This window comes from Pyrus communis, chromosome 5, assembly GCF_041283825.1.
Source record: "Pyrus communis isolate YQ-2024b chromosome 5, ASM4128382v1, whole genome shotgun sequence".
Lineage (NCBI taxonomy): Eukaryota > Viridiplantae > Streptophyta > Magnoliopsida > Rosales > Rosaceae > Pyrus > Pyrus communis.
The window spans coordinates 22,321,095-22,334,227 of record NC_142569.1 but is presented as its reverse complement, the minus strand read 5'-3'; the positions used below and the strand labels follow the sequence as shown (position 1 = coordinate 22,334,227).

The following is a 13,133-nucleotide window of genomic DNA, read 5'->3' as shown; positions in this document are numbered from 1 at the left end:
ACACGTGAGACAACTTGTTCTTATACCATGAAGAAGTTGAGGTTTGATCATAAAATCAATGATAATATGGGAAGTAGCTCAATTGCTTATAAACACATGCAAAATCATTCATTTCATAAATGTAAAATTCATTCTTAACATAGTATTATTTCTTTTTTTAAGATATAAAATAATATTCTAAACTATCCTAATACATGGTTAGGAAATTGGATTTGAACACACTGATCACTCTCTTCCAGTTATGTGGCTCTACGTTTGCAATGACATCATAGTAAAGAAAATGATGACTCACGCAACCTTCCAAAAGAAACCGAGAAACCTTAAATCTCCGCCTACTAATTAACGAAAACCCGTCCAGATTCAGAATGTGAAACTTCAACAACTCCCCACCATAGAACCATTACAAAACCCTATCCACTTGCAACCTTCTAAAATCACAATCAGCAGCCATGGGAGAGGTTGATCCAGCTTTCATCCAAGACCCCGAGCACAGGCCAAAACTCTCCACCACCGAAGTCGAAGGCATACCCTTGATCGACCTCTCTCTGATAAACTCTCCACACTCCGATTCCAACCCCAAAGCCTTTGAAGGGCTTGTTGCAGAAATAGGCAATGCATGCAAGGACTGGGGTTTCTTCCAAGTGATCAACCACGGGGTTCTGTTGGAGAAGCGCCAAAGGATCGAAGCTGCTGCTCGGAAGTTCTTTGCGCTGCCTTTGGAGGAGAAGAGGAAGATTAGAAGGGATGAAAGGAATGTGTCGGGTTATTATGATAGCGAGCATACCAAGAATGTCAGGGACTGGAAGGAGGTGTTTGATTTCACTGTGGAAGAGCCTACGTTAGTCCCGGCTTCGCCTGATCCGGAGGACAAGGAAGAGACGGAGTGGTATAACCAATGGCCGGAGTATCCTCCTGAACTAAGGTAATTCAATGATCACTAAGAAAATACTGAATACATACACTTTAATTAGCAATTGGTAATTATATAAACATGTACTTGTAATCGAAATTGTATGAATCTAAGAGTTAGACCGACTTCCTTGACCAGGAATGCTTGTGAAGAATATGCTCGAGAAGTCGAAAATCTAGCTCTGAAGTTGATGGGATTAATTGCCTTGGGCCTAGGCTTGCCGAAAGACAGGTTCAACAGCTACTTCAAAGACCAAACCAGTTTTATCAGACTCAACCACTATCCGCCTTGCCCTTCACCTCAGTTAGCTCTTGGCGTTGGCCGGCACAAGGATGGCGGTGCTTTGACAGTGCTGGCTCAGGATGATGTTGGAGGACTGGAAGTGAAGAGAAAAACAGACGGAGAGTGGATACGGGTTAAACCTACCCCAAATGCCTTTATCATCAATGTCGGTGACGTTATTCAGGTACCAATCTTTGAACTTGGTAAGTCTTCGCATTCAGCTTCATTCGCATAACAAATGGATATGTTTATGCAGGTTTGGAGCAACGAGAGATACGAGAGCGTGGAGCACAGGGTGATGGTGAACTCGGAGAAGGAAAGGTTTTCCATTCCCTACTTCCTCAACCCAGCTCACTACACACAAGTCAAGCCATTGGAGGAGCTGATCAATGAACAAAACCCTGCTAAGTACAAGCCCTACAGCTGGGGAAAGTTTATTACTCACAGAAAGCTCAGTAACTTCAAGAAGCTTAACACCGAAAACATCCAGATTTCTCATTTCAGAATATCGGAATAATTTGATTCCAAGGAGCCTTCTGAGCGATGAGAATGTCATTTTAGCTTCCTGCACATGCCATGCTGTAAATATATCCATCCAGAGAATAATACCTCCTGTGTTGAAATTTAACTACGAAGCTAAAAAATATATCATTTACCTCCTTTATAAGCTCTGTCCAAAAAGAATCAAATCAACTTAGAAAAGAACACAACAAGAGCTCTTGATTAAGTCCAAAATTCTGCAATATTGTATGTTGAAAGTTAGCATCCTGCCACAAATGCCATCTAATCTATCTCAACCTTAATTGAATTTTTTATTTCCTTCGATGTTTGCGACGGCATCCTGTAAAGAAAAAGACAACAAGAACAATAGTAACACCATATGTCGGTGTTATCATCACAAAATTTCTCCGATGCCGGCACGAACTGTCACAATCTTCCAAATTAACAATAGACAAAAATCTGTCCAGATTCAAGATAAAACTTCAATGATAAAACCTGCCATTCTTCTAGTAGCATTCTGGCACAAAAGAAAACCATTGAGTTGCTTTCCATCCAAATCAAAATCACCTACCATGGGAGAGGTTGTCCAGCTTTCATCCAAGATCCTGAGCACAGGCCAAAACCCTGCCATTGATTGACTTATCTCCCATAAACACCCCGGACAACATTTCTGACCCAATGCATGCAAAGATGGTAGTGCACCCACTAACCGTGCTGACTTAGGATGATGCTGGAGGACTGGAGGTGAAGAGAAAAGCAGATGGAGAGTGGTGGATACCGGTTAAACCAACCACAAATGCCAATATCGTCAGTGTGGGTGACATTTTTCAGGTTCCGCTGATAGGATTAAAAGCACACCACAAAGTACCACACAATTATCCTATTGATTTTCCTTATTAACACTAAGATTTGTTAATTGTAGCATATGAAAATAAGGGTCTTTCTGTGACAGCCCGTCCCGAGAATTTTAAAAACGTATGCGTGAAAAGACGATTTTGCCCCTAGTTCGATTTCTTTACGTTTTGTGTTATGTTTTTGAGTTTTGTTGGTATGTTTTGGGCCACACACATTCTCCCACACTCCACACCCTTTTCTCCCTATTCCTGCACCCTGTCCCGAGCCCCATTCCTTTCCCATTTTCCTTGAAACGTACGGACACACACAAACTCATCAAACCTCCACAGATCGAAGAAACCAAGCACATATTCATGCTCGTGAGGCTCGTAGGAGTCTAACCATACCTATTTCAGGTGAGAATACCTTCGTTTTCACGTCGAACTCACGATGCCTGATTTTGGTACTGTTCATGCACACGTAATTTCTCATGTTTTTGGGAATTTCAAGCTTGTAGGAAGCTTGGTGAGGTTCCTAGGAGGCTCGGGGTGGTTCGTTTGAAGGTTTTGGACGTTGGGATCACGAGTTTCGAGGTTGGCCGGAGTTGGGGTGATTTTTCAGGTGAGATTTCGTGGATTTTAGCACTTGAAAGTGGTATGATTGTGTTCCTCTCGTTGTAAGCTTCATTTTGGTACCAATTTTGTGAAATTTGGGTGAAAAACGAAGAAGTTACAAAGGTTTGAATTTTTCCCGATTTTCCGGCGCCGGCGACGGCACCGGAGGCTCGCCGGAGAAGACGATGGAATATTCCGTCAAATCTGACGGAATATTCCTAATGCCGTTGATGGAATCTGTTAGGGATAACGGAATATTCCTGACGGCGTCAACTGACGCTGTCAGCGTGCCAGGCACGTGTCTGCGCGTGTGGCCGTGCCTTGGCCGGCGCGTGGAGGCGCGTGCGACGGTGAAAATTTATTTTAAAAATATGGGGATGATCCTGAGGTTGAGTAGATCACATTGGTGTATTCATACACCCCATTTGAGCATTGTATGAGAAGTTATTTCTAAAGGTTGGTTATGTGCTTTAAAATTAACGTTTTTGTAGTTGTTTCGCATATAGGTGATACCTATCCCGAGGAGGAGCATGGTCACTCGAGGCAGGGGGGCTACGACCCTTCCATATACCAGTGAGTGGGCTTTTGGTTTTCCGTATATACCTATATACTTATATTTTTCCCAGACAGTGATTTCAAGACGTTTATTCGTTATATGCCATATTTATATTGCCGGTTGTTATGCATGATTAGTTGCATTATTAATTGTTTATATATATGCATATTTGGTGTTGCGGACGCACAGGTAAGTGCCAGGTAAGTGTTATTCATGTTTACGTTCAGTAGTGATTTTAGATGCATAGAGAGCTCATAACCTGCACCCCCGGTGTTAGTGCTCCTGCCCAGAGTAGGGCACAGTCCTTCACGTGATGTTCACCTCCCGCACCACACGCTCAGCTTGGATCCAAGTTAGGTGCACAGTCCTGTCGTGCAGACCACTTTAGGTGGTTCCGACTCGTAGTTGACCAGCGATTATTCGCCCAGCCTTCACGTGATCGTAGCACTTAAGCGTATATATATATGTTACACCCAGGCCTGTCGTACAGACCACTTTAGGTGGTTCCGACTCGTGTGCAGGTTCAGTTAGTGAGATTGAGATTTGAGCTCTAGATTCAGCCGTACAGGTCACATTAGGTGACTCCGGCTGACAGACTATATGTTATTGATATGATTTTTACCTGAGCACTTGCATTTCATTTTGAGGTTTTGGCATGGCATATTCTGGAGCATGATTGGTATATATATATATATATATATATCTATTTTTCTGGGAAGTATACAGGTTTTATGGCGAGGGGTTAGAACTATTTATTAAATGGTTTTCGAAAAGCTTTGTTTTTGCCCACTCACGCTTTTGTTTTGCGCCCCTCCAGGTTCTAGTTGACTAGCAGGTTTGGTGGTTTCCCAGAGGACTTTCCCGACATTTCTGACAGACGATCACCAGCGTAGGGCCACCTTCGGGTGTACTGTTGTTGCGTCTTTTTCTTTTGGACTGCTTTAGGCTTTATGCTCTGAACTTAGCGTCACACTTACACTTGCATTTGTTATTACTTGATGTAAGATTAGTTTTTATTTATTCGTATCACTATTTCCATCATTATTTTATTAGCTTCCGCGCTGTGCACATGGTTACGTCACTCTCACGTGACGGCCAGCACGCCCTGATCTCGATCGGGGTGTGTCACTTTCTCGCAGAAGATTCTTTTATCTAACGACTTAGAGTATCACAAAAACTGGGTTGCTGTCCCTACTGACCAGCCACCGAAAAATAATTATTAGACCGACTTACAATTATCTAATTTCAATGAAATGTTATGTGCAGATACTAGACACACAGAGGTACACTCACACAAATATTTGGGATTTTTAGAGTTGATTTGCTATTTAAATTAAATCAAACAAAGACAGTACAGAAACGGACTTTAAATTATAAAAACTGATTCTATTTCACAAATTAAAAAAACGAGTTGGGCGAAGTGCTATCCACCACCAAATAATCATGCAAACATGTTATGTTTCATTCAAATTCCTTTTATTTCCAAATGAAGATGCTCAGGTGGGTTCAATGTTAGAACATAACCTATTACTTTTCTTACATAGTATGTTAAGAGAATGGCGTTTTCAACTTAACTTAGTCCCTAGCATATGCAATCTAGAATGGCGTGTTCATAGATTTAATAAGTAGAAATCATTAAGAATGAAAAGAGTTTGAGTCATCACAAGGCATCGTAAGTACTGGTGTTGTCTTACTTATCCTAGAAATTGGTTCACATGTTAATCGCAATTAACAAGTACTACTCTAGAACATAAGTAGATCCTCATTCGACAAGGGCAGACACACATTCATAGCATTAGAATCCTAGATATGCTTACTACGTATGCATCCATAGAGAACACATAAAGAATTCATAACAAACTTGCAATCACTGACGTAATTCATCACTGACGTAAGCAGTGAACTAATTTTCATCTTTTCATAAAAGAAATTGAAACAAAATATCATAACAAACTTGCAATCATATTCGGGGCTTCAAAACATCCCCTAACTACTAAAAATTTAGTTACACATTATTCTCAAATTAAACCAAAAGTAAGACATGGATTTGAGAAGATAGAACTTAAAGAAGAGAATGCCAAGATTTCCTCCTTCCTCTATTGCTTCCCGTCAGCTCCCAATGCAATTGCCCTTTTGTTTTCTCTTTTTCTTCCTTGCTGCTTCAACTTGCAGCCTTCTTCTTTCTTTTTTTTCTTTTTTTTTTTTTCTAAAAAATTATTTCTGTAAAACTCCCCTTTATTTCCTCCCCCAACATTCCTTTAAACCAAATCCTTGATGCATCATTTTCTTATGCTCTAGAAAACAGACATCTGTAGCTTTCCAAGCATATAAGACTCATTCTCTAATTCCGTCTGAGCTATTCGCAACTCGCTTCCAAAATCAGCTGATCTGCACATGCAGTTTTGACGAATTTGTTATTTAAACTCTCATTTGTGCTATTTTTCTCTTCTTTGCTTGACACTTCCTACAAAACACAAAAACAAAGTAAATAGCTCAAAAATATAAGGAACTAACCAAGAAAAGACAAGTGAATTTGATGTAAAATATATATGAATATGAGCTTGTCATCCTTTCTCCAAACTTAATACTAAGTACTTATGTGCAGGATGCTTGACTTCGCATTTTGATTTTGGTAGGCAGTACGCGGGGATCTTATATGCAGATTATTTAGAAATTTGCTAGTGGCCAAACTTGCTTTCGACTTCCAACAAAAGGACCAAAGGACATGCACAAGAATTTAAAACCATTTGAAGCAATGACAGATATGAGAGTTTGGAACACAGAGTAGTGGTGAATTCGAAGAAGGAAAGGTTTTCCATTCCATTCCATTCTTCGTCAACCCAGCACACTACACCTTAGTCAAGCCTTTGGAGGAGCTTGCAGACAAACAAAATCAAGCGAAATACAAGCCATACAACTGGGGAAAGTTTTTGAGTCATCGAAAGCTGACTAATTTCAAGAAAAACAGTGCTGAAGACATGCAGCTTTGTCATTTCAGGGTATCAGAAAAGCACCGATTGGTTATAGTATTATTTCAGCTAATTGCAGATACAAAACAATGCGTGTTATACGAAATAATTTGTTGTTGAGAAGTAACCAGTAAGGAACTTGTGAAACATGGAATGGTTGATGCATCAGATGAGCAATATATGCGTAGCTTCGCTTCAAAAACTAAAAGCATATTTCCATAGAAACCTTTTAGTAAAGGTTTTTTTAGCCAAAATAGTCTCTCAAATTTACATAACACATCACTTCGGTCCTTGAGATTGAAAATCAATAGAAATGGTCCATGAGATTGTCCACCATCCATTATTTTCGTCATTCCGTTAAAAACTCCGTTAAGTGTCTCGGAGCTCTTGGCCAAAAGTTTGGGCAATTTTCAAAGCTTCGTAACTCAATCGTTTCCTAACCAAATTCTACCCATAATTTATCAAAATGAAGATAGGAAAGTGTAGAACAAGATTATACCTATTTAGAAGGCCAATGTTTGTCGGAGATGGCCGGAAAATAGCCTGAAAATTGACTGGAAAACTGGAAAACTCGCCGGAAACTGGGTAAACTTTAAATGTTCATAACTTCTTCAATACTCAACGAAATCGAGTGATTCAAAAAAATAACTCATAATTCTCAATGAGACAAAGAGAATGGTACCTTTCTAGATGGCTAAATATCCGTGGTTTGGTCGGAAAATGGATCGAAAGTGGCTAACTCTTGACCAAGACAGCCACTTTCGAGAAGTTCTTAGGCCAAAATACGGTGATTTAGCCATCATTAAAGGTACCATTAGCTTCGTCTCATTGAGAAGTATGATTCTCGTTTTTGAATCACTCAATTTCGTTGAGTATTGAAGAAGTTATGAACGTTTAAAGTTTACCCAGTTTCCGGTGAGTTTTCCAGTTTTCCGCGGACCAGTCATCTTTCAGGCTTTTTACCGCCCATCTCCTGCAACCCTTGGGCTTCCAAATGATATAATTTTGTTCTACACTTTCCTATCTTCATTTTGATATATTATGGGTCGAATTTGGTTAAAAACGATTGAGTTACGAAACTTTAAAATTTCCCTAACTTCTGGCCAAGAGCTCCGAGATACTTAACAGAGTTTTTAATGGAATGACCAAAATAATGGATGGTGGACAATCTCAGGGACCATTTCTATTGATTTTCAATCTCAAGGACCAAAGTGATCTATTATGCAAATCTTAGAGACCATTTTGGCTATAAAGTATATCAATGTATGGGATAGAAGCAAGCATCTATATTACTCAATCAAAAGAGTCACTGGTTAGTTCTATGTTAAACTGTTAATACGGAAAGGAATTCAAAATCCGAATCCCAAGTTCCTAACCTATTTTCCAACCCACTCTCACCACTTGGGCAGTCCAAAGGTCGGAACTTTTCTCAAACCAAGTCAATCATCTTTGTGGTTTACATGGACTTGTTGGTTAGACGGTTCAAATTTTTACATTACAGAGTATAAATTTGTGATATGATGCTATGATTGTGTCATAAATCACATACTGTAAACCTATACCACATTTCTACATTTATAATCAAGGTGGACTTCACTTACTAGTTAAAACGCAATCAGTACTAGACAATTTTGCAGGTGGTTAGTTGGTTAGTATTTGGCCAACTAGAAAGGGACAGAAGGCTTTACATGTCAAAGGCTGGTTGGTTAGTCCAAGCACGAATGAATATAAAAATACTACACATGAGTGCGGATCAATTATTTGACGATCCTACAAGATATGACATTGAAAGTTTGCTTGTTTATTCAAGTATTTAGCATCAGCAACATTAATAGTAAAAGACCCAATGCTTGTTTATTCAAGTAGTAACTTCTAAGTCTCCGGAGATGCAATTTTAAATTTATCAGTCAAATTCAACAGAAGTTTTTGGTCCAACCTAAACTCTCTTTACTTGAACTCAATAGTATAAATACATAAAACAATGAATCTGTTTTCCAATCAATTTGGTGGTGACCAAACCACCAGAAACACAAACAGATATGGATCAAAGAAAGCGAAATTTGATTCCATCAATCTCTACTCTTCTCATCGTTCTTCTCTGTGTAGCAAATGAAATCGAGTCGGCACCTACAAACCCTAGCAAGCAGCACTTTGTGTTAGTTCATGGGTCATGCTTTGGTGCTTGGTCTTGGTACAAGCTTGTAACCCTAATCAGATCATCCGGTCACAACGTCACTGCCCTAGACCTAGCTGCTTCCGGAGTCGACCCACGACAGGCAAAGGATCTACGATCGATTTCCGACTACTTAAAGCCCTTGAAGGATTTCATGGAAGCTGTTGATGGAAAGGTGATCCTTGTTGGTCATAGTCTTGGTGGGTTGGCCATTTCTCAAGCCATGGAAAGATTTCCAAATAAGATATCCGTGGCCATTTTTGTCACTGCCTCGATGCCAGGCCCGGCCTTCAACATTTCCAGCCTTAATAAAGAGGTATCTAGTTGCACTTTTTTATATTGCAAAAAGCCCCATCATATAACACTAGGAGTGTGTTATCCACACACCTTTTTTTACTTCTCACTCATCTTTGTTAATTTCTACCATTTGATCTTCTTTAGTTCAGTCGATCTGACGGCCGCAAATTAAGAGGGTGTGCATGAAGTAAAAAGGGGTGTATGGATAGCACACCCCATAACATTATTGTTTTCTGTAATGCTTTGGCATAATAGAGAACCAGCTTTATCATACCATATCCAACTCTTAGGTTAAAACATAAAATTAGAAATAGTTTTTCTGCTCCAACCCTTCTGGGTTAAATTTTTAGTCCCAAGATTTTTAAATAATAAATTTAGGCTACTTTTTTGCTTAAAATAACATTACAGAAAATTATGTAGACTATCATAATTTAATTTTATAGACATTTTAACCTAAAAATATTTAGATTTCAATAAATATTGAAAAATCACTAAACCGACACCATGAAACTTGTGGAATACTATGAAATAATCTACAACACATGAAAGATTTTTATTTATTTTTAATTATTTTAGTCGTTGAATTTAAATTTAGACCATTAGATCTTTTTTTTTTTACCCTTGTATTTGATCATATTAGATCTTAGCGGTTGAATTCAATGAATTTATAAATATAAAACTGAAAAAACACATATATGGTGGGTCTACCGACAAACCCAGGGGAGTTATGGCCTAAATTTGCCCCAAAAGTGAGTTTTGGGTTAAAAATTATATTTGGCCCAAGGGTTAGAGCAAATTTGAGTAGGTTTAGAACCTTAAATTTGAATTTTACTTCAAGGGTTAGAATAGGTCTCAGAACCCACAAAACTCTTTGAACACTCTTTATAAACAAAACTTTTCCAAATGAGCTCTAATTAGGTAAGGACTTCGTGGAGAACGACCTAATAGGTGTTTTCTCATGAAGTTCTTTCAAGTGGATTCTTATTTATCATTTGAGTTATAATGAATTTTTTAAACTTTTAATATCTTGTAGAAGCATTTGGTTTTTTAGATGTTTTATATGCTTCTAATAAATAGACTGTTGCCACTTAATTTTTAATAGGGTCAAATGATATTCATCAGTATGTTTAAAGTTCAAATCTCGTAGGTAATGAGTTCAAACTAAATTATTATGGCAGAATCATTGTGTGACTTAGTCCAAATCTCATACTCCTTATTAAAATATATCATTATTTTAAAACATAATAATAAATGTATTACTAATGAATGTTTACTTACTTGGAGTTAGAGAAACAATGAATGGGCATGGGAAAAACAATGTCATCCCAAAAATGATGTGAGACCCACTCATTAATTTATCCATCGATTCTTAATATATACATAATATGACATGAACCCATTAATTTATTCTTCAACATGATATAGAGAGTAATGCCCATATTAAATATATATATATATATATATATATAATTATTTATTAGAAGACTCAAAATCGTTGACCAAAAGAAAATATCTCCAAACTGATATGGAAATAATTAAACATATTGGTCATTAAATATCTACAAAATACATCTTCATATTTTTTTAAATACATTCAATATTATATATACTAGGAGATGAGAGAGTGGACTACAATATGGTAGTTATAATAATTTGGTACGAATTCGTTTTTAGTAAGAATCAAACTTAGATCTCTTACTTACAGGTAAAAATTAAATATTATTAGACTGTAATACTAAGTGACAAACATTTGAAATAAGAATAATAAGATATTTTGTATTTTAAACCTAAGAGGGAAATTCATTGTCCTTTTCTTTTTTCTTATATGTTGGAATTATAAAGTTCTTCCGGAGACGAGATTCTCTATTAGACAGCCGATACACATACGACCAAGGCCCAAGCAATCCTCCAACCACTCTCATATTCGGCCCGGTGTTTTTGGCATCAAGAGTCTACCAACTTAGCCCAACTGAGGTGAGTGAAATTTTAACAGTTCGACCTTCGTCAACCTACAAGATCTGATCATTAATCTATTGTACTATAATTTGTTGCAGGATGTAGCTTTAGGTAGCATGCTAATGAGACCAGTACGTTTGTTCAGTGAAGAGGACTTGTCCAAGGAAATCAAGCTAACCAATGAGAAATACGGGTCGGTCAATCGGGTTTACGTAATATCGGACGGAGATTTAGTCGGAAAGAAGGACTTTCAACGGTGGATGATCAAGAAAAACCGGCCGAAGAGTGTGGTGGAAATCGCAGGATCTGATCACATGGTCATGATATCGAAGCCATTGGAGCTTTGGCTGCATCTCCAAAGAATTATTAAAAAGTATACCTAATAGCTTAGTAATTAATAATTATTGTAAAGATTATTATTAAGTATGAATAACTACCCAACTTTTGAAGGTGTTACAACTTGTACCTGGAAACATTGTATTTTATTCTCTAAACGTGTGAAATGACTATTTTACCCCTAAGTCGGTGTCTTAAATAATTTATTGAGCCTCGACTCGAAAGTTCAATCCTTGTACTTTCTTAAGTTTTAGAACTTAAATTTTTGATACGTTAGCTTAATGTCGAAACCGATTTACAAATCGAGACCACGAGGGCTTACTTGTAATTTTAACACTTAGTGGGGGGGGCAATTTTGTAAATTCACCTAAATGTGGTTTAAGTGGGATTACCCCACTCTTGGCCCTCTCCCCATTCATTTCTGATTCACTCTCTCTAAACTCTCTCTTTCTCAAACTCACTCTCTCTCCAGCACTGAGAGAAGAGAGCTTTCACTCTCCCACTTACGTTCACAAATCAAACCTTATTTCTACATATTCGAAGTCTGTGGGATGCAAGGATCACAGTGGTGGTCTTGCATGTGAGACACTTGCAAGCGATTGAAGGATATATTTGTGAAAACTAGTTGATTTGACCAACATCTATGAATGCAATTAACAATTAAAGGCGGAATCATGCTTGTATGCACTCAAATACAAAACTTTACCCAAGAAATTCAAAGCCTAGTAGTTGGGTGAACCAAGACTCAACTCAAGAACAAAGTGAGTTGAGAAATCTTATACCTTTGTTGATCCCTCTTTGCATAAGTAAAGGCTAATCACCCAAGGAGAGGGCCTTCATTCCTTGCTTCTAGCTCCATGGATTTCTTGGAGGAGGATGGTTGAAAGGATTCCCCAAGTTCCCAAAATAGAGAACCTCTAATTTTTCCACACCAAGGAGATCTTTGATGAGGAGATGAGTGACCTAGGAACATTTAGATGCTAGTAAAACTTCCCTAGGGTGGCTGGCCTCTTAGAGACAAAATGGAGCTTGTGTTCTCATCTTTTCTCCAAAAGAAACCTTAAGGATGAAATGGCTATAAAGTTGCCTTTATACCACCTCACAATGTAGTGGCAAACTTGCAATTAAAGCAAGTTCACTACCCTTTTTCTATATGGCCGGCCTTAAGGGTTTATAGGGCTTTCAAGCCCTTTGTGTTTTCAAGTTGTCATACAACTTGAGTTATTGGACTTGACATTCAAGTCCAATTGGGCCTTGGGGCCCAAACCTAACTCGAGGTCTAAAAGGAACTTATTCTATATGGCAATATATTTTGCACGATGGAACACACTAAAGTCATTACTTATAACGTTTCCATCTAAATATCTTTTAGTCATAATAAAGAGATATCCAATTATCTCTTCATTCAAAATGAAGAGACATCCAATGATGGATATGATATTAGATTCATAATCTAATACTTTTACGCTTCCATTGCGTTACTTTAATTCTTCCTCATTATTGAGGAATCTATCCTTTAGTATTTCTTAAATACTTAAGAACTCACTTGACATTTGCCATGATTTTGATCCTGGGCTTTCACTGATATTGTCTTGTACTAATCTTGGTACAACTCATATCAATGCTATTCATACAATATGAAATACGTAAATCACATTTCTGTGTATGCATAAAGGATTCTATTTATGCATTATTTCTTTGGGAG

The 13,133-nt window shown here is 37.9% G+C and overlaps 2 protein-coding genes across 2 annotated transcripts; both read left to right on the top strand.

Moving 5' to 3' along the window:
* Positions 1–352: 352 nt before the first annotated feature.
* On the top strand, positions 353–1,820 carry LOC137726075 (protein LATERAL BRANCHING OXIDOREDUCTASE 1). Its single transcript, XM_068464938.2, has 3 exons — positions 353–922; positions 1,049–1,376; positions 1,449–1,820. Exons 1-3 carry the CDS (start codon positions 450–452, stop codon positions 1,707–1,709), a joined length of 1,062 nt encoding a protein of 353 aa, XP_068321039.2. The 5' UTR covers positions 353–449; the 3' UTR covers positions 1,710–1,820.
* Positions 1,821–8,678: 6,858 nt separating this feature from the next.
* LOC137724423 (methyl jasmonate esterase 1-like) lies at positions 8,679–11,613 on the top strand. Its single transcript, XM_068463165.2, has 3 exons — positions 8,679–9,155; positions 10,979–11,110; positions 11,191–11,613. Exons 1-3 carry the CDS (start codon positions 8,706–8,708, stop codon positions 11,473–11,475), a joined length of 867 nt encoding a protein of 288 aa, XP_068319266.2. The 5' UTR covers positions 8,679–8,705; the 3' UTR covers positions 11,476–11,613.
* The last annotated feature ends 1,520 nt before the right edge of the window (positions 11,614–13,133 follow it).

Bases quoted from the DNA above. Each gene is read 5' to 3' on its own strand.
- LOC137726075 (XM_068464938.2), top strand. From the start codon at position 450: ATGGGAGAGGTTGATCCAGCTTTCATCCAAGACCCCGAGCACAGGCCA. The intron at 923-1,048 runs GTAATTCAATGA...TTCCTTGACCAG, and splicing joins GAGTATCCTCCTGAACTAAG to GAATGCTTGTGAAGAATATG. The intron at 1,377-1,448 runs GTACCAATCTTT...ATGTTTATGCAG, and splicing joins ATGTCGGTGACGTTATTCAG to GTTTGGAGCAACGAGAGATA.
- LOC137724423 (XM_068463165.2), top strand. From the start codon at position 8,706: ATGGATCAAAGAAAGCGAAATTTGATTCCATCAATCTCTACTCTTCTC. The intron at 9,156-10,978 runs GTATCTAGTTGC...GGAATTATAAAG, and splicing joins TTTCCAGCCTTAATAAAGAG to TTCTTCCGGAGACGAGATTC. The intron at 11,111-11,190 runs GTGAGTGAAATT...AATTTGTTGCAG, and splicing joins ACCAACTTAGCCCAACTGAG to GATGTAGCTTTAGGTAGCAT.